The following is a 19,524-nucleotide window of genomic DNA, read 5'->3' as shown; positions in this document are numbered from 1 at the left end:
AGGTCAGGAGTTCAAGACCAGCCTGGCCAAATGGTGAAACCCTGTCTCTACTAAAAATACAAAAATTAGCCAGGCACAGTGGCAGGATCCCAGCTACTTGGGAGACTGAGGCAGGAGAATCGCTTGAACCAGGGCTGCAGAGGTTACAGAGAGCTGAGATTGAGCACCCCAGCATGGGTGACAGAGTGAGACTCTGTCTCAAAAAAAAAATATATATATATATATAAAATATTACATAAATATGTACCATATGTTACAACGCTAGTTACTTTTGCATTTCTAAGTTGTTTACACAAATGCAGAAATACAAAATCTGGCAGCCAGTAATTCAACCCAGCTCTATCTTCCTGCTGCTATCTCTCCATCCCCATGCATATACAACCCTTCCCCATCCCTAACACAGTGACATGAAACACAACAGATGTTTTAAGTGTACATCATACATTTATTACCAACAACCCTCTCAACTCCAAAATTGGGCACAGGGATTAAAAATAAAAATTCATTGCACTACTTAGTAAAGCATTACTAGTAACTTTCATAAAAAATGTACAAACTTTGTTAAAAATTTATCAAGCCTTCAAATGATTTGGTTACAGATATTTATAATACATACATTTAAAACTATATGTTAACTGATACAATGGAATATGATTTGAGAAAATGACTCAGCAAATGATTCCAAAAAACACCCCTGTGAGCTTTCACAATCTGAAACAGCAAAATGAGGTAACCAAATGTACCAACAGGGGGACAAACAGCTTTCTAATGAAAAGGCCCAAAGATATCTGTGAAAAATATTCTCACAAGTGAGTCGGTAGATCTCATTCAAAATTATTCTAAGAGGCCCAAATTTAAGAATCTTAACAAATCAGATAGTATATAAAATCTAAATATGCTTTCACATTTTCCAGATTTTGCTCAAAAAATTAAGGACAGAAAATCCTAATATGAGATCTTGATACCTGGAGGCCTTATTTTTTTGAGGGGTTGGGGGTTAAAAAAACAAAGATGACAATTCATGCCAAAAAACAAACAAGAACCCACAAAAAACCCACAGCTGAGTTAAGATGGTAAAGCCAATATTATTTTAGGAGGAAAGAGGACGAAGGCCAACGAACCAACATCTGCCTGCTATCTGGTGCATCACCCAAGGTGACAATGGCTGGGCACAAATAAACTGTTCTCTTTTGTTAGCCACAAAGTTGCTCACTGCGGCAAGCCTGAGCTGGTCAGAACACCTGTGTGTGTTCCTGATACACACTAACCACAATAAGCAAGTCTGCACACATCTCTATGAGCCCCATGCAAAGACAAGACATTCCCAAAGATCAGTCACTAGAGTGCAACAACGAAATTCAAGATTTTACCAAAACAGACCCTGCTGCCTCCTAAATTGCCAATTGCCTCTCAAAAACTTACAGAAAAAGGGACATTATAAGAATTCAGAGGGAGAGAAGAAAAAGCTGCTACTCCTAGTCATTAGTACAATGTGCTGTGTTAATTAGGTACCTCTATATAAATTAGAAAAAGTGCTTTACTTGCATGCTTCAATAAAATGAACACTGAGTGTAGTAGTGTTGTTAGATCTGTACAGATATAAATTTTTTGCAGCTATATAAAAGTGTATAAGATGGGCTTTTGCCATTTTAAACATGATTTTTTTTCATTAAAAAAGATTAAACTATATGTGATTTGTATGTAGCTGATTATTATGCCAAGAATTTTGGTCTTTAACACACTTTTTATTCATCAGGAACAGGTGAGGGATATCCTAATGATTTAAAAGTAACATGTGCATTAACCATGTGCATTTTTACCACTATTTAGAAATATTTCTGATGCACTGACAACCTAGGGGCAAACAGAATATGCAAAATCCTACTTGTAGGACTAGATAGAGGCAACAGTGTCTCGCAAAGGGCAAAATTGTGCTTCTGTGAATTGACTTTACTTAACTCTAGGCTGTGATGAGCTTATAGACACTTCAAGGGAGGGCAAGCAGCATGGCAGTAACAAGTAGTTAACACTGAGTGGAAAACTGACACAGAGCCAACTGAAAGTTGAGTGGGGCTGGCAGCAAGTTATCACAGTCCTGACTGGAATAATGCAGCTTGTGCTATTGCAAACAAAGCAATTACATCAACTGCAGGAAGAGGCAGACAATGTTGAATACACTAAAAGAATGAGAAAGTAATTTAAACATTGCTGGAAAAATGACTTTAAAGTGAATTATGCTCAAAGAACTTACTAAAAAAACCCCATACAGCTATGTATTAGATCAACTAAATGAAGGTCAACTCCTGTTTAACAGCATTATTTTTTTATAAAAAAATCAAATCTTCATTTATACTGCAAGTATTCTGGACACCTGTTGTATTAAACTTTTCTCATTCAAACAAAAATTAAAAGGAAAGGCAGTAAAATATCAAAACAAATCAGGTCTAAGGAACATGAGCTGTAACAGCACTTGATCCATCCTGAAACCAGGGTTTCGATGAGAAGCACGTGTGATGAAGGAAGAACTAGACAACTTTCAGAATTGGAGTCTGGCAAGTGAATTAATATGAACAGAAATAGAGTTTTCTTAAAACAATTGAGTTGCCCACAGGAGCTTGAACACAGAACACATATGAGAAGTCAAGCTGAATTAACAGGTTTTGTTCTGGTGGAAGTCAACAAGGTGAGACTTCATGGGACTAGTGGTCTTCTTAGAAATATATTAATCAAATATCTTCAGAATAGACTACAAATCTAAACATTAAAAAAAATCACAGGTACTTTCTGTAAGAAACTTACTGGAAATGTAAAGGAAAAAAAGTATCAACATTCAAATCATTGATTGAAATGCTAATATTGCTAACTGATGATATATGATATTGCACCTTCTTTTTGGAAACAGCAAGTTGGAGATTTAAAAATTTCCACAACAGAATTAAAAAAATCAGGTTCATGGAGTGAGAATTTGTTACACTTTTTTTCTTAAGTGACCCACTTAGGACCACCAATAAAGAGAAGGTGACAGCTGCCTGAAGCAAAGGAAGAAGGCTTTTCTCATTCCATTCACTGGGAGGGAAGGGGATGGGATGGAGTATTCAATGCTTGTAATTGATGCACCGTCAGCAATCAGTGTGCAACAGCAAACACAAGGGAAAAAAACCAGTGTACAGTACTAGTGCTGTTTAAATAACACACCAGATTATACATTGCAGCATAATTAAAACTACACACACATTCTTGGTACATGCTGGTATATAGGATCTCATACACACGTTAGCTACCATGCCCTCACACAAGTAGTTGCACACACTCTCACACAGATTTATCACCAACAGTCATACGCTGCGCATTCATTTCCACTCACAGTTTCTGAAGGCTCTATATAAGGTAGATTGCTATATCATCTGTAGCTACCACTTTTTATAAAAGCACATGCTAAAAGATCACGTCCACTGTAATCTTGCAGCAACACTCGGAATGATCACACAAAAACCAGGGAATGTTAGTGCACACACAAAATTAAGCTAAAGAAAAAGTCTTTGGAGTTCCAATCACACGGTTAGTATAACAATCCCATAACTGTGAAGACTAATTGTAAGCTTTTATAGTTGATTAAGTCACACAGTGCAAAGAAAGGTCCATTGACCCTTTTGGTAAAGGGAGGGCTGGAAGCCACACAGATTAAGTTCAATGGATAGTCCGTATATACATGTGATGAGGAACACCCAAACTAAATTTGTGCTTCTTAGGTTGGTCATTCTGAATCCCGATGCACTTCTGAAGCATCAGCTCGGCAAATTGGGCAAGTACGATTTGCCTACAAAACAAAAGGGAAAACTTGTTTAAATTGTGACACATACAATGAAACACATTCAAAGCAATGGAACTACTTTTACTTCCCACAGTTTTTACATTCTTTCTTCCTCTGAAGAGGTACAAAGCAATTTTTGCCTTTTTTTAACCCATAAACCTCCGAATTAGCCCAGGAATTTTTTTTTGAGATGGAGTTTCGCTCTTGTTGCCCAGGCTGGAGTGCAATGGCACGATCTCAACTCACTGCAACCACTGCCTCCTGGGTTCAAGCGATTCTCCTGTCTCAGCCTCCAGAGCAGCTGAGATTACAGGTGCCCACCACCATGCCTGGCTAATTTTTGTATTTCAGTAGAGACGGGGTTTCACCATGTTGGTCAGGCTGGTCTCAAACTCCTGACCTCGGGTGATCCACCCACCATGGCCTCCCAAGGTGCTGGGATTACAGGCGTGAGCCACTGTGCCTGGCCGCCATGAATGATTTTTAGTAGGTCTGTTAAAATATATAAACAAGATTACCATTGACCAGTTTGGACCAAGTTAACAACTGACATTAAAGTAAAAGCTTGGTTAGTCTTTTTTTTCCCCCGTTTTTTGAGACAGGGTTAAACCCTGTTGCCCACAGGAGCACAGTGGCATGATTACAGCTCACTACAGACTTGAACTCCTGGGCCTAAGTGATCCTCCTGCTTCAGCTTCCTGAAAACCTAGGATTAACAGGTGTGTGCCACCACACCCAACCAATTTAAAAGACGGGTTTCACTAAGTTACTAAGTTGCCCAGGCTGGTCTCAAACTCCAGGCCTCAAATGATCCTCCTGTCTTTGCCTCCCAAAATGTTGGGATTACATGCCTGAGTCACCATTCCTGGCCCCTTGGCTATTCTTAAAGGAATGAAGTCACAGAAAACATTTAGTGGTACCGAGGAAAGCTTGATTGTAAAATAGGTGACTGACTCTATACTGATAGCTCTACTTACTCACCTGTTCCCTGGCTCCTAAATTTGCTTTCTCCATTTCAACAAATGGGACCATAATTTGTGGAGTTGCTAATGCCAGACACATAAGCATCACCTGCTCTCCTACTTCCTACAACCCCATTATTCAGCACATAATCTTATTTCTGCATTACGGTAATTCTCAAATCAGTCCCTCTTTTCATCTAGTTGCTACTATCCATTCTCTGGCCCACCATGTCTTTATTCTATCTCCCTGTCTCTCAGAAATTACCTCTTTTATTAGAACAGTGGCCAGAAATCCTTCTATAAAACAGTCTGTTATATACTTCCCAAATGCTTTCAGGATCACACTAAACTCCTTTACGCTTCAGAGTGGCTTCACAACAAGCCGCTCATTGATTTTATCTCTGAACACCTTTTCTTTTCCCACTCTTCCTCACATTCCAACGATCAGCCACACGGAACTTGTGGTTTTCTGATTCTCTGTCCGCATGTGTCAGGGATTTACACATATAATGCTTTCCTTTTAAAATAATTTAAGACTCTTTGTCTTCAGGATTGAGTTTGGGCTAAGCTAGATCTCTGGAACTGTGCTCCCTCAGAACTGACTTTATCTTCCTCACCAAATTGTAAGGTTATCTAGTTTTATCCAAACCGGAACACTTAATTTAAAAAATAACATAAATTTGACTATTTTTTAATATAGTCATGGAGCCACTGCACCCAGCCTATTAAAATTCTTTTACTGTATCACATTTTACTGTATCACAATTTGAGACTATGAAACTATGAAGAGTAAAAAGCAGCTTTTGTAAACTTTTTTTTTAAACATTAAATAGCCAGGTGCAGTATATAATCCCAACACTTTGGGAGGCTGAGGTGGGAGGATTGCTTGTGCCCAAGAGTTCCAGACCAGTCTGGGCAACATAGTGATACCCAGTCTCGCTTGAGCCTGGGATGTCAAGGCTACATTGAGCCATGACTGTACCGCTGCACTCCAGACTGGGTGACACACTGAGACCCTGTTTCAAAATATATATATATATATAAAGAAGCCCCTGCAATAATTTCTCTGGCATAGCCACTCTTAGGATTTGTGTCCTTTGTGCTTTTGTTCATATATACAAAGGAGAAAATGGTCAGAATTAAATAAAAACACTAGATATATTTTTCTCCATGCAAACCTCTGAAAATAGAGCTATAATTAGGTAGCCTTCTAAACTCTCAAACTGTGGCCTAGCAAGTTCGGGCCTTGTCCCTATATACCATGAAAAAGGACATACTGATTGTCAAGAGGTCATCCATTTTGGGTTTTGTATAGTCATTCCTATGTTGTTGACTGCAGTTAATTTTTACTGGCCTTTTCTCCTCATTTGCAGAGATCATACTGAAAGCTGTGTTTCCATTTTGTCTTCCTTCCTGTCCACTGAGCTATGAACTTACTCTAATCCATGGTCAATAAAATAGAAAATTCAATGTCATTTCCTTTAAAGATGTCATCACTTTACCTTAAGCCATTTGTCAACACACTTGGCATGGAACTCGTGGTTACAGGGTAAGACTCTAAGTAGCTGCCTTGACTCAAAATCACACATGCATACTACACACCTAAAAAAAGCAAAAAGATCATTTAACCACAAAACCGGATGGTTTTCTATTGTTATGACTATTGAAACCTACAAGATAATTTATTCTGTTATCAAAATGTCACTTAAAATTTTAAACAAAATTATCAACCAACACCCTGAAAAAATTGTGATGTTAAGGCAGTAAGAGTTTTGCTTTGCTGACAGATTAGCAAGAAAATTTCTAGTTAACATCAAGTCAATCTTAATACCAAAGATTCTATACTATTTAAAAAAAAATGGTATTAGAACAACTGGATGTCCACATACAAAAGAATAAAGGTGGACCCCTACACCTCATACCATATACAAAAACTGACTCAAATGGATCAAAAGCTTAAGTGTTAAGAGCTGATCTATTAACCTCTTAGAAGAAAACACAGTAAATCTTCATGACCTTGGATTAGACAATGGTTTCTTGGCGATGACATTAAAAGCACAAGAATTAACAACAAAAAAAGAAATGCAGTTGTTCTTCAGTATTTGAGGGGGATTGATTTCTAGGACCCGCAATGGATACCAAAATCTGCAGATGTTCAAATCCTTTATATACAATGGTATAGTATTTGTGACCTATGCACACCCTCCCATATGCTTTAAAATCATCACTATAATACTTAATACAATGTAAGTGCTATGTAAATAGTTGTTATACTGTATTGTTCTTTATTTGTACTATGTATTGCTCTATTGTTATTTTCTATTTTTATTTTTTCCTGAATATTTTCAATCTTTGGTTGGTTGAATACAGAGGGCTGAGTGTAGGCTGAAATAAACCAAAATCAAAATTTAAACATTTTGTGCTTCAAAGGACATCACTGAAAAACTCAACAATCCACAGAATGGCAAAACATTGTTTTTACACTTTTTATTATTCTATTCCTCAGAGATCCCTGTTCTGAGGGAAGATATTTTTGAAGATAATTTATCTGGTGAGATCTATAATATGTATAAAACCTCTACAACTCAATAATACAAAGACAAACCAATTTATGGAAAATGAAGCAAGGATCAGAATAGACATTTCTGAAAAGAAGGTACACAAATGGCTAGTAGCACATGAAAACACACTCAAGATCATTAGCCATCAGGGAAATGCAAATCAAATCTGCAGGAAATACCACTTCACAACCACTAGACTGGCTATAATAATAATAAAAAATAGACAATATAGAGTGATTCAAAGCCATTATTTAGCTTTGGCATTATTCAATGCCCAAAGTGGAAACCCAAATGTCCATCCACCGACGAAAAAAAATATGATCTATAAAATGGAATATTATTTGGCCATAAAAAGAAATGACTTACTAGTAAAAGCTACAATATAGAAAAAGTTATGCTAAGTGAAAGATGCTAGACACAAAAAGACCATATATTATATGACCCCATTTATGTGTAATCTATATAGACACAGTGTAGACTGGGGATGGGGAGGAGGCACCAAGGTGAGGTAGAAATATGACGAGTGTTGCCAGTGGGTGAGGGGTTTTGTTTTAGGGTGATGCAATGGGTCTAAATTTGATTGTGGTGATAGTTACACAGCTCTATGAATATACAAAAAACCACTGAATTGTACTTTTTAAATTATTATTTTTTTTGAGATGGAGTCTTGCTCTGTCACCCAGGCTGGAGTGGAGTGTTGTGATCTCGGCTCACTGCAACCTCCACCTCCTGGGCTCAAGCAATTCTCCCTGCCTCAGCCTTTCGAGTAGCTGGGATTACAGGCGCCTGCCACCATGTCCAGCTAATTTTTGTATTTTTAGTAGAGACAGGGTTTTGCCATGTTGGCCAGGCTGGTCTCAAGCTCCTGACCATAGGTGATCCACTCGCCTCAGCCTCCCAGAGTGCTGGAATTACATGTGTGAGCCACTGCGCCCGGCCTGAATTGTACATTTTAAATGAGTGGAATTTTATGGTATGTAAATTATATATCAATAAAGCTATTTTTAAAAGATCCCATATTAAGCAGAAATTTTAGGTAAGAACCTCAAAACTTTATGTGCATGAATTTTCAATCTTGTGTGAAAACAAACATTCTAGAATGTGAATTAGAAACAAAATTGCTAAGCAACATAAAAATCCAGAACAGCCCTAACAGAACTTTCTAAGATGACAGAAATGTTCTACATCCATACCACCCAACACAGCAGCTATTAGCTAGTACGACTAAGACATTTAATTTTTAATTTAATTAGCTCTACATTGACTTATTGGACAAGCATTGGTTTAGACTATGAAATAGAGATAACTTATCTTTATCAAAGTTATCTCTGACTCCTAAGCATTTTCTTTTAATTTTTTATTTCCTCTCCCAACTTTTACCTTAATGACTCTTAAGCTTTTATTTCATAAAGGTAGAAAAGGAAATTTAGCAGAGTGATGTCAGAAAAATTTACTTACAAAGTCTGTTCTGACTGGTGGTTGTTAGGATTGAACCGATAAGAAGGAAGTTGTTCAATATCTGCTTTAGTCAGTCCACGAGGCTTTGCCTCTCCCAGTCGCTCTGCCAGGTTTAACAGGGCCTGCAGCAGTAAAAGACGACATATTTTCATCTATCTTTACATTTTGCATTCCAATACTTTTTTTTTTTTAAGAGATGGAGTCCTGCTATGTTGCCCAGGCTAGAGTATAGCGGCTGTTCACAGGCATGATCATTGTGCACTGTGGCCTCGAACTCCTGACCTCATGCAATACTCTTGCCTCAGCCTTCTGAGTATCTGGAGCTACAATTGCATACCACTGCAGCCCTATTAAAATAATTTTTTAAATGTTTCTTATGAAAAAATCTAAATACATACAAAAGTAGAAAAGTAACGTTAATGAACCTTGATCTATCCATTACGCAGGTCAATAGTCCATGGCTAATCTTTTACCTATTACAATCTATCCTAAACCTCACCTTATTTTAAAACAAAACTGAAAGATGGTATCATTTCATTAGTATCAAGTGCATCTGTAAAACAAAGTTAGTAACTTTGACCCTGTGAACTGGATAATTCTTCGTTGTCGGGGCTGGCCTGGGGACTACAGGATGTTTTGCAGCATTCCTGGCCTCCCTCTACTCTCAGTGCCAGTTAACACCCCTAGCTGTAACAACCAAAAATGTTTCCACACATTCCCAAATATCCCCTAGGGGACAAACTGTCCCCAGGTTGAGAATCACTGCTCTAAAAAGATAGACTTTTTAGAATATAACCACAATGACATCATCACACCTAAAATATTAACACTAATTCTTTAACATCAAATGACCAATTAACGTTCAAATGTCTTTGTTTTCAATTCAAAACTTTAAAAAGTAGTTTGTTCAAATAAGGATCCAAACAAATCCGTAACTTACCATGGCCTAATATGTCTCAAGACTCTTTCTCACTCTTAAATTTGAAGAAACCAGGTTAATGAGCTGTAGAAATTCCCAGTTTGAAATCTGCTAAATGAACCTCCCATCCCTGACCCACTAGGTTTAACAAATCCCTTGCCCCTTGTCCTATAAATAGGGAGATGTGAATACTTTTACCATAAGACCCATCGTGTCCACTGGTTATGTCAGCAGCCAATGATGGAATACTGTCTAGATCCATTAATTCATTAAAAATGGCAAAACGGTAATACTCTCATTTTATCATTCTTCATTTATTAGAATGCCTCATATTAAACAATACTCAGAATAATTTAGGTAGAATAGGATAAATGAGACCACCTAATTTCTTTTATGAAGTATCCACCATCAACTCATGAACTTTAACATATTTGATGTGTTTCAATACTGTAATTATTATGCTTTTTTTTTTTTTTTTTTTTTGAGTCAGAGTCTTGCTTCATCCTCCAGGCTGAAGTGCAATGGCATGATCTTGGTTAACTGCAACCTCTGCCTCCCAGGTTCAGGCGATTCTCTTGCCGCCTTCTCCTGAGTAGCTGCCCTGCTAATTTTTTGTATTTTTTATTTTTTAGTAGAGACAGGGTTTTGCCACGTTGACCAGGCTGGGCTTAAACTCCTGACATCAAGTGATCCACCTGCCTTGGCCTCCCAAAGTGCTGGGACTACAGGAGTGAGCCACTATGCCCAGCCAATTATTATGCTTATTGATTTTACACCAGTACCTCCTTTCCTTAATGACTCTAATAACTCATTTGGTTTATCTCGCAATTAGTCTGCCTTTTGTGGACTGCTTTTCTCCATTTTTCAGGTTGCCCAGGGTTAACAGAGTGGGTAACAAATAATGATAGATGAGAGAAACAGAAATAACTTCCCCAAATGTCAACAGTTAATGTGGTAATAACTGTGTGTTTTATTATGATACTACAACTTTGCTTCTGTGTCAACATTATTTAGATAATTGCGTCATCTAAATAATTTGTTCCCCTTTCACTAGCTCCCCAGCCCTTCTAAATGCTGGAATAGAAAGTAAATTGCCAGGCCACACATGGTGGCTCAAGCCTGTAATCCCAGCATTTTGGGAGGCTAAGGCAGGCAGATCACTTGAGGTCAGGCGTTTGAGACCCACCTGGTCAACACGGTGAAACCCCGTCTCTACTAAAATTACAAAAAAATTAGACAGGCATGGTGGCGTGCACCTGTAATCTCAGCTACTTGGAAGACTAAGGGAGGAGAATCACTTGAACCTGGGAGGCAGAGGTTGCAGTGAGCCGAGACTGCACCATTGTACTCCAAGCCTGGGCGACAAAGGGAGACTCCATCTCGGGGGGAAAAAAAAAAAAAGTAAATTGCCAAATTGATGGTGATTACAATATATAAAATTTAGATAAAATTTATGGTATCATTGATAATGATCTTTTATATCTCTTAGTACACAAAGGTGAACAAATACAATTTGTGACAGAATATGTTAAGTTCTTACAGTATAAAGACTACACAGACATATTTCACTTTACTGCGCTTTGCTTTACTGCATGCCACAGATACGACCTTTTTAAAACAAAAACAAAAAATTGAAGGTGTGTGGCCACCCCATATTGAGCAAATCTATTAATTCAATTTTTCCAACAGTCATGTAGTCATTTCATATCCTGGTGTCACATTTTGGTAATTCTCACAGCATTTCAAACTTTTTCATATCTGCTATAATGATCTCTGATCTCTGACATTACTATTGCACTTGTTTTGTGGTACCACAAACTGTACTTGTATAAGACAGAAAACTTAATTGATAAATGTTGGGTATTCTGACTACTCCACTGAACGACTGGCTATTCGCCCATCTCTCTCCCTCTCCTGCGGTATTCCTAGTCTCTGAGACACAACAATATTGAAGTTATGCCAATTAATAACCCCACAATGGCCCTAATTGTTCAAGTGAAAGGAAGAGTCACATGTGTCTCACTTTAAAAACTAGAAATGATTAGGCCGGGCACGGTGGCTCATGCCTGTAATCCCAGCACTTTGGGAGGCTGAGAGGGTGGATCATGAGATCAGGAGATCGAGACCATCCTGGCTAACACAGTGAAACCCCGTCTCTACTAAAAATACAAAAAATGAGCCGGTCATGGTGGCGGGCACCTGTAGTCCCACCTACTCGGGAGGCTGAGGCGGGAGAATGACGTGAACCCAGGAGGCGGAGCTTGCAGTGAGCCAAGATTGCGCCACAGCACTCCAGCCTGGGCAACAGAGTGAGATTCCGTCTCAAAAAAACAAAACAAAAACTAGAAATGATTAAGCTTAGTAAGAAAGGCATGTCAAAGCTGAGACAGGCCAAAATGTAGGCCTCTTGCGCCAAACCAGTAACCATGTTCTAAAGGCAAAGGCAAAGTTCGAATAGAAAAAGTGCCATTCTCACTGGGCACAGTGGCTCATGACTGTAATCCCAACACTTGGACTAGCCTTGGATGGCAAAACCTTATCTCTGAAAGAAAAAAAAAAAAAATCCACAAAAATTAGCCAAGTGTGGTGGCATGCATCTACTGTCCCAGCTACTTAGGAGGCTGAGGTGGGAGAATCGCTTGAGCCTGGGAGGTTGAGGCTGTACTGAGCGGAGATCATGGCAATACACTCCAGCCTGGGTGACAGAGTAAGACCCTGTCTCAAACAAAACAAACAAACAAACAAAAAAAAGAAAACAGAAAAGTCACTCCAGTGAATGCACGAATAAGAAAGCAAAGCAGCCATATTGCTGATATGGAGAAAGTCTGAGTGATACGGATAGAAAATCCAACCAGCCACAACATTCTCTTTAGCCAAAGCCTAATCCAGAACAAGGTCCTTTAATTCTATCAATGTTGAGAGAGGTGAGGAAGCTGCGAAGAAAAGTTGGAAGCTAGCAGAGGCTGGTTCATCAAGTATAAGGAAAGAAGCCATCTGTATAACAATGAAGTGCAAGGTGATGCTGGAAATGCTGATATAGAAGCTGTAGCAAGTTACCCAGAAGCTCTATCTAAAATCATTGATGAAAGTGAATACACTAAACAATGGATTTTCAATGTAGACGGAACAGCCCTATATTGGAAGAGGATGCCATCTAAGATTTTCATAGCTAGAAAGAAAAGGCGGCAGTGCCTGGCTTCAAAGAACAGGCTGACTCTTTTTGGGGGGATAACACAGCTGGTGACTGTAGGCTGAAGCCAATAATCATCTGCCATTCTGTGGGCCCTTAAGAAATTATGCTAAATCTACACTGCCCAATAATAAAGCCTGGATGACAAAATGTCTGTTTACAGTATGGTTTATGGAACATTTTAAGACAACTTGAGACTTGTTCAAGAAAAAAAGATTCCTTTCAAAATATTACTGCTCAAGTGCTCTGATGAAGATGTACAAAGAGATGAATGTTGTTTTCCTGCCTGCTAACACAACATTCACTCTGCAGGCCATGGAATAAAGGATTCTCTTTTCTCTACATTCTTGCCAATACTTACTGACTTTTTGAAAACAGCCATCCTAACAGGTGTGAAGTGATATTTTATTGTGGTTTTGATTTACATTTCCCTGATTGCAATGTTGAGCACCTTTTCATATACCTGGTTGGACATTTTGTGTCTTCTTTGAGAAATGTCTATTCAGGTCCTCCACCCATTTTTTTAAAATTGGGTTATTCATTTTTTTTGCTACTGAGTTGTATAAGTTCCTTGTATATTTTAAATATTAACCCCTTATCAGATGTTTTTCATATTTTCTCCCAACCTGTAGTTTGCCTTTCATTTTGCTGTTTCTTTCTTTTGCGGTACAGAAGCCTTTTAGTTCAATGTAGTCCTAGTTATTTATTTTAGCTTTTGTTGCCTATGCTTGTGGTGTGATGGCCAAAAAACCAATGCCATGGCCAATATCGAGGAGCTTTTCCCCTGTTTTCTTTCAGCACTTTTATCATTTCAGGTATTAAGTTTAGGTCTTTAATCTATTTTGAGTTAACTTTCACGTATGGTGTAAAGGTCCAGTTTCATTCTTTTGCAGGTGGGTATCCAGTTTTCCCAACAACATTTCTTTTTTCTTTTTCAGACAGTCTCGCTCTGTCACTCAGCCCGGAGTGCAATGGTGTGATCTTGGCTCACTACAGCCTCCGCCTCCCAAGTAGCTGGGATTACAGGCACCCGCCACCACGCCTGGCTAATTTTAGTATTTTTATAGAAACGGGGTTTCACCATGTTGGCCAGGCTGGCCTCGAACTCCTGACCTCAGGTGATTTGCCCGCCTTGGCCTCCCAAAGTGCTGGGATTACAGGGTGAGCCACTGCGCTCAGCCTCCCAACACCATTTCTTAAAGAGGTTATCCTTTCCCCATTGTGTTTTCTTGGGGGCCTTGTCAAAAATTGGTTGACTGTTGTATTCCTTTCTATTCGCAGTTCCTAAGGCTCAGAACATGCATGGTCTTATAATTTATTGCCTTACCTATTACAACATCTAAATGGGTTTCCTTGTCACCATTTTCTAACCACTCCCATCAATTACTTCACAGTAGTGGCAGAGTTTGGACTCTTCACAAGTACTGATGCCATAAAGCACCAAAAACATTTAGTGGCTCCTTCCTCCTCCACAATATTCAAAATCATGTCCACTCTGTAGCAAGCACTGAAGGACAACCAATTGAGCTTTTCAATCAACTGCCGATTTTCTCCCTTTTACGTTAACCACAGACCATCTGTTGATTCTCAAGAATGTCTAGCCCTTCTCTGCCTAAATCTTAAAGATGAAAAGCTTGTACATTATTTAAGATCTAGCTCAAACATTTTGGCTTCCACAAAATCTTTTCAGCATGCCTAATCAAAATTCACTGTTTTCTCATTTGCATTCTCATTGGAATTGTACGTAATTCTAATAGAGCACCAATCTACCTACCTGTTATCATAGCTATGTGGTATTACATATTCAAATATCCTTAAACATGTTAAAACATTTTTATGACGTTTGTATCTTGAAATCCACAAAGTGTTTACCTAATACATGTTTAGATCAAGCTTGTTGAACACATGGCTTGCATGTGGCCCAGGATGGCTCTGAATGTGGCCCAACACAAATTCATGAAGTTTCACAAAATGAGATGTATTTTTTGCAAATTTTTAAAAGGTTATTGGCTACTATTAGTGTTAGTGTATCTTATGTGTGGCCCAACACAGTAATTCTTCTTCCAATGTGGCCCAGGAAGCCAAAAGATTGGACACCTGTGGTTTAAAGAGTTAAGTAGAATAATACTTTCATGCACACAATATTCCCCAAATTAATTCACAATTCATCTACTAACCTCGTAATTTTCTACTTCTCCATCTTCTACATCTAATTCAAAGCTGAAAGTTGGGCCCACTGCAGGTGGCACTGGAAGCATTGATCTGCAGTGAAAACAATCACACTAGCATTGATATGTTAGTACATTAAATCAATGAACAGGACAGGGAGGACAGAGGCCAGTGCTATAAGGATGAAGAATGGTTAGTGTTAATCTGACAAATTTAACAAAACATATGCAAGAACTGTACAATAAAAACTGCAAATATATTGCTAGGATAACTTAAAGGTGAATAAACAGAAATATACCACATAAGAAGATTAGAAGACTCAATATCATTCAGATGTCACTTTCTCCTTAAAATAATCTATAAATTCCATGCAATACCAAGATTGCAGCAAGCACTTAAGTAAAAACTCACATGCTGATTAAAAAATTTATAAGGAAATGCAAAAGACCTTAAAACTGAAACATTTTAAGACCAAATTGGGAGACATACTATATCTGACATTAAGATAGAAAGATAAATAGAGAAAACAGGGAGAGAGAGGAAGGAAGGAAGGAAAAACCATGACCACAGTGTGGTAACATAAGCACGTGGCCTTCTGGTATAAAAACTGTATTTCCTAGCATTCCCAGAAAGTAATTATAGACATGTGACTAAGTTCTGGCCAATGTGATACAGAGGCAGGGGTTATACGTGCCACTTCTGGGACATATCCTTGAGAGGAGCAGGTAGGCAGAGGAATCTATTTTTATTTTTGCTAGGTGGAATGTCATATGACTAGAGCCTGAGAGGCCACCTTAGATCTTATAAAGGAAGCCATTAACATTGTTCATAGTCACAGGGCTAACGAATCATCGTTGAGCTGCCTACTTCTAGACTTTATTATGTGAGAAATAAATAATTACTGGCAGGGCGCAGTGGCTCACACCTGTAATCCCAGCACTTTGGGAGGGTAAGATGGGCGGATCACCTGAGGTCAGGAGTTCGTGACCAGCCTGGCCAACATGGCGAAACCCTGTTTCTACTAAAAGTACAAAAATTAGCTGGGCATGGTGGTCCATGCCTGTAATCCCAGCTACTTGGGAGGCCGAGGCAGGAAAATCGCTGGAACCTGGGAGGCAGAGCTTGCAGTGAGCCGAGGTGGTGCCACTGCACTCCAGCACAGACGTATGAGCGAGACTCCATCTCAAATAAAAAAAAACAACAACAAACCTACCCATGGGAATTTCTGTTACAGACCAACTTAATCCAAATAGAGTAGTTCTAAGACATAGAAATAAATAATTTTTCTCCTTTCTCCCTAAGAAAAACAGCACTAAAAGCCGAATAATCAAGACTGGTGGTAAGTGTTATCAGTTGTAAAAGAGGCAGAAAATCTTAACCTTTTCTGCTTCTTGATCTGTTAAACCTATTTTTTGGCTCACAGATTTCTTCCTTCCCCATTTCTCCTGTTACTGTTCTTTCTTTCAGCCTTAACTGGCTCCTCCCACGCCACCCTTTAACATTAAGTAAAGACAAATAACTAACACACCAAAAGCTATAGACACAAAGACATTCACAAAGGAAAGAGAAGCTCAAGAGTTTCAAAATTCAGAAATCATTAAGATAAGAAAGAACTTACAACACATATGGCAATAAGCTGGGATGATAAGGGGGAGGTGGTATTGGCTGCTGGGATCGGTATCTACTACGTCCTGTAAGCCTCCGAGGCATAAATGGAGGATAAGGCTGCAAGGGGAAAAATGTTAAGATTTAGAATCACTCTACGTTTACAAATAGCCTGTCAAATAAAGTATCTAATTAAAAAAAGACGTAAACAGTAAAGTTCTTTATTGTTCAAGGTTTTAATATTCCTTAAATACTAACTTATTAATGGATGCAGCAACCATTTTAAACCACACACTCAAGTGTATTTCTAAATACAACTTTCCAACTGAATGCTGTCGAGAATACATATAATTCTAAATATGGTGAATTATACTAAAACATAACTCAGAACAAGTAAGTTGCCAAAGCAAGTAATTAACATAGTACTCTGTGAAAACTTACTACTCCAAAGGACACCTCCTGATGCAAAGGATCATGTGTTAAGAACTGCAAGGGAGCTGATGGAGGTAATGTTGGGGGGTGGGCTGATGGAGGGTAAGTAAAACCTCCTACTGGAAGATGTTCTCCTAAGAGTTCCACTTCATTTTCTATCCTTTGCAGAGGCTGAGGAGGGGGGAAAAAAAATATATGTATATATATATATATATATTCTTCCTGTGTTTAGATAGATTATGCTTTATAATAATCACAAATTTAAAATCCCAAAATGTCTTTAAGGCCATGCATCTCTTGATATTCACATGAATCTAAAATTCATACAAGTAAACATATAGACTACAGTAAAATCTTCCTAACTTTGATTTCAACAAGGTTTAAAACATGTTATTAAACATTTCCATTATCCTCTATTTATTTTACTATTTGAACCTTCTCTTAAAATGAGAAGGCAAAAAGTCATCGAATAAGCCAATTATAGCAAAATTAAAATTACTTTTTCAGTCATAGCACCCTGACCTAAAGGATTTTCAGACACTTAACCTTTCACAGATGAAACAAAACAGGATGTGCATTTATAAATCAGAAACAGGGCTAAATGAGATATGGTACAGAGGCATTATGCTGTGCAGAAAGATTATGGGCTTCTGGACATTAGAATCTTGGTACTGTCACCAATCAGCCATGTTAACTTTCAGATAAATTACTTAATCTGAACCTCAGTATTGTCATCTATAAAACCGGCATGCTCACAGCCTACTTCAAAAGTGTGTAGTTAGCACTGAAGCAATGTAGTGCTATGCAAAGCACACAGAAGATGTTTTTTTTTTTTTTTGAAATAACAGCTCGGCTGGGGGCGGTGGCTCACGCCTGTAATCTCAGCAGTTTGGGAGGCTGAGGCCAGTGGATCACCTGAAGTCAGGAGTTTGAGACGAGCCTGGCCAACACTGTAAAACCTTGTCTCTACTACAAATACAAAAATTGGCTGGTTATGGTGGTGGATGCCTGTAATCCCAGCTACTGGGGAGGCTGAGGCAGGAGAATTGCTTGAACCTGGGAGGCAGAGGTCGCAGTGAGCCCAGATTACACCACTGCACTCCAGCCTGGGCAACAAGAGGGAGACTCTGTCTCAAACAAAAACAAAAACAAAAGCCACAAGAAAACAAAGAACAGTTCATTGAGATATAACTGACATATGATAAAAGGAATTCAACTGAATGGATTTTTGGTATATTAACAGTTATGTAACCATCACCACTATCTAATTCCAGAACATTTTCATCAGCCCAAAAAGAAACTGTATACCCATTATCAGTCAATCCCCATTTCCCCAAGCCATCAGCTTTCCATTACTTATTATTTTTTTGAGACAGAGTCTTGCTCTTCTTGCCCAGGCTGGAGTGCAGTGGCGCCATCTTGGCTCACTGCAACCTCTGCCTCCCGGGTTCAAGCAATTCTCCTGCCTCAGCCTCCTGAGTAGCTGGGGCTAGGGCGCCCGCCACCACACCTGGCTAATTTTTTGTATTTTTAGTAGATTTTAGTAGAGACAGGGTTTCACCGTGTTAGCCAGGATGGTCTCGATCTCCTGACTTTGTAATCCACTGCGCACGGCCCAGCTTTCCATTTTTATGTATTTGCTTATTCTACACGTTTCATGTAAATGGAACCAGTTCATTTAAATAAGCAAGAAGCTATGTCTACCTTCTCTGCTTAACATAATGCTTTCAAGGCTCATCTGTTTCGCAGACTTTATCAATGCTTCACTCCTTTTTATGAGTGAGTATTACATTGCATAGATATACCGCTCTTTCGTCACCCATTTATCAGCTGATAGACATTTGGATTGTCCACTCTTTGACTATTAGGAATAGTGCTATTACTACATTTGTGTACACATTTTCATGCTGATGTTTTCAACTGAATTCTCTTAGGCACATTTATTTTTAAATGCTAGTCTGACTTCTTCCCTTAGTTACAGAACAGCAACATGTTATTCAAATATAAGTAAATACTAAGCTTTAATTTGGAAGCCTATGCATGCTTGAGAGAAATCACAATTGCTTACACTATGACAACACTAGTGAAAACAAAGTCTTGATATGGCTATGTGGCTGGACCTTTAAAAGAATTCCAAATTTAGATACAAGTGATAGCTAAATTTTGCTTTAGCCTTGAATTCCCAGATACTGGAAGCTGAGAAAGAGAACAACCTGGCACAAATCCTATCCTATTTCCAAGAAAAGATTATCTTGCAGAAGCAATTCTACCTCTTCTGATGAGCCAAACTTGCGTCATAATTGCTTCTACAGTTTTCAGGACAGCAGCCTCTTTGGTACCCAGCATGGTATAGAAATCCTTAGTAAACAATGGTAAGACTGCTACAATAAACTGTCAAGTTCTTTCCACAGAGCTGA

General features: G+C 38.6%; 1 protein-coding gene across 17 annotated transcripts in view; it reads right to left on the bottom strand.

The window, feature by feature from the left end:
• Positions 1–424: 424 nt before the first annotated feature.
• RNF38 (ring finger protein 38) overlaps positions 425–19,524 on the bottom strand; it is a 150,647-nt gene continuing 131,547 nt past the window's right edge. For 15 of the 17 annotated variants that reach the window (XM_034967425.3, XM_034967426.3, XM_034967427.3 and 12 more), the window contains 6 exons: positions 17,117–17,278; positions 16,689–16,795; positions 15,079–15,163; positions 8,793–8,914; positions 6,276–6,375; positions 425–3,817 (listed from right to left, as the gene is read on the bottom strand). In XM_034967425.3, coding sequence (XP_034823316.1) covers positions 3,755–3,817; positions 6,276–6,375; positions 8,793–8,914; positions 15,079–15,163; positions 16,689–16,795; positions 17,117–17,278 — 639 coding nt within the window. In that variant the 3' untranslated portion in view covers positions 425–3,754. The remainder of the gene's footprint in view (positions 3,818–6,275; positions 6,376–8,792; positions 8,915–15,078; positions 15,164–16,688; positions 16,796–17,116; positions 17,279–19,524) is intronic. The other 2 variants (XM_055092038.2, XM_055092039.2) reach the window with 1 other exon arrangement.

Source organism: Pan paniscus, chromosome 11, assembly GCF_029289425.2.
Source record: "Pan paniscus chromosome 11, NHGRI_mPanPan1-v2.0_pri, whole genome shotgun sequence".
Classification (NCBI taxonomy): Eukaryota; Metazoa; Chordata; class Mammalia; order Primates; family Hominidae; genus Pan; species Pan paniscus.
The sequence above is the reverse complement of the archived record's forward strand: the minus strand, read 5'-3'. Positions and strand labels throughout refer to the sequence as shown.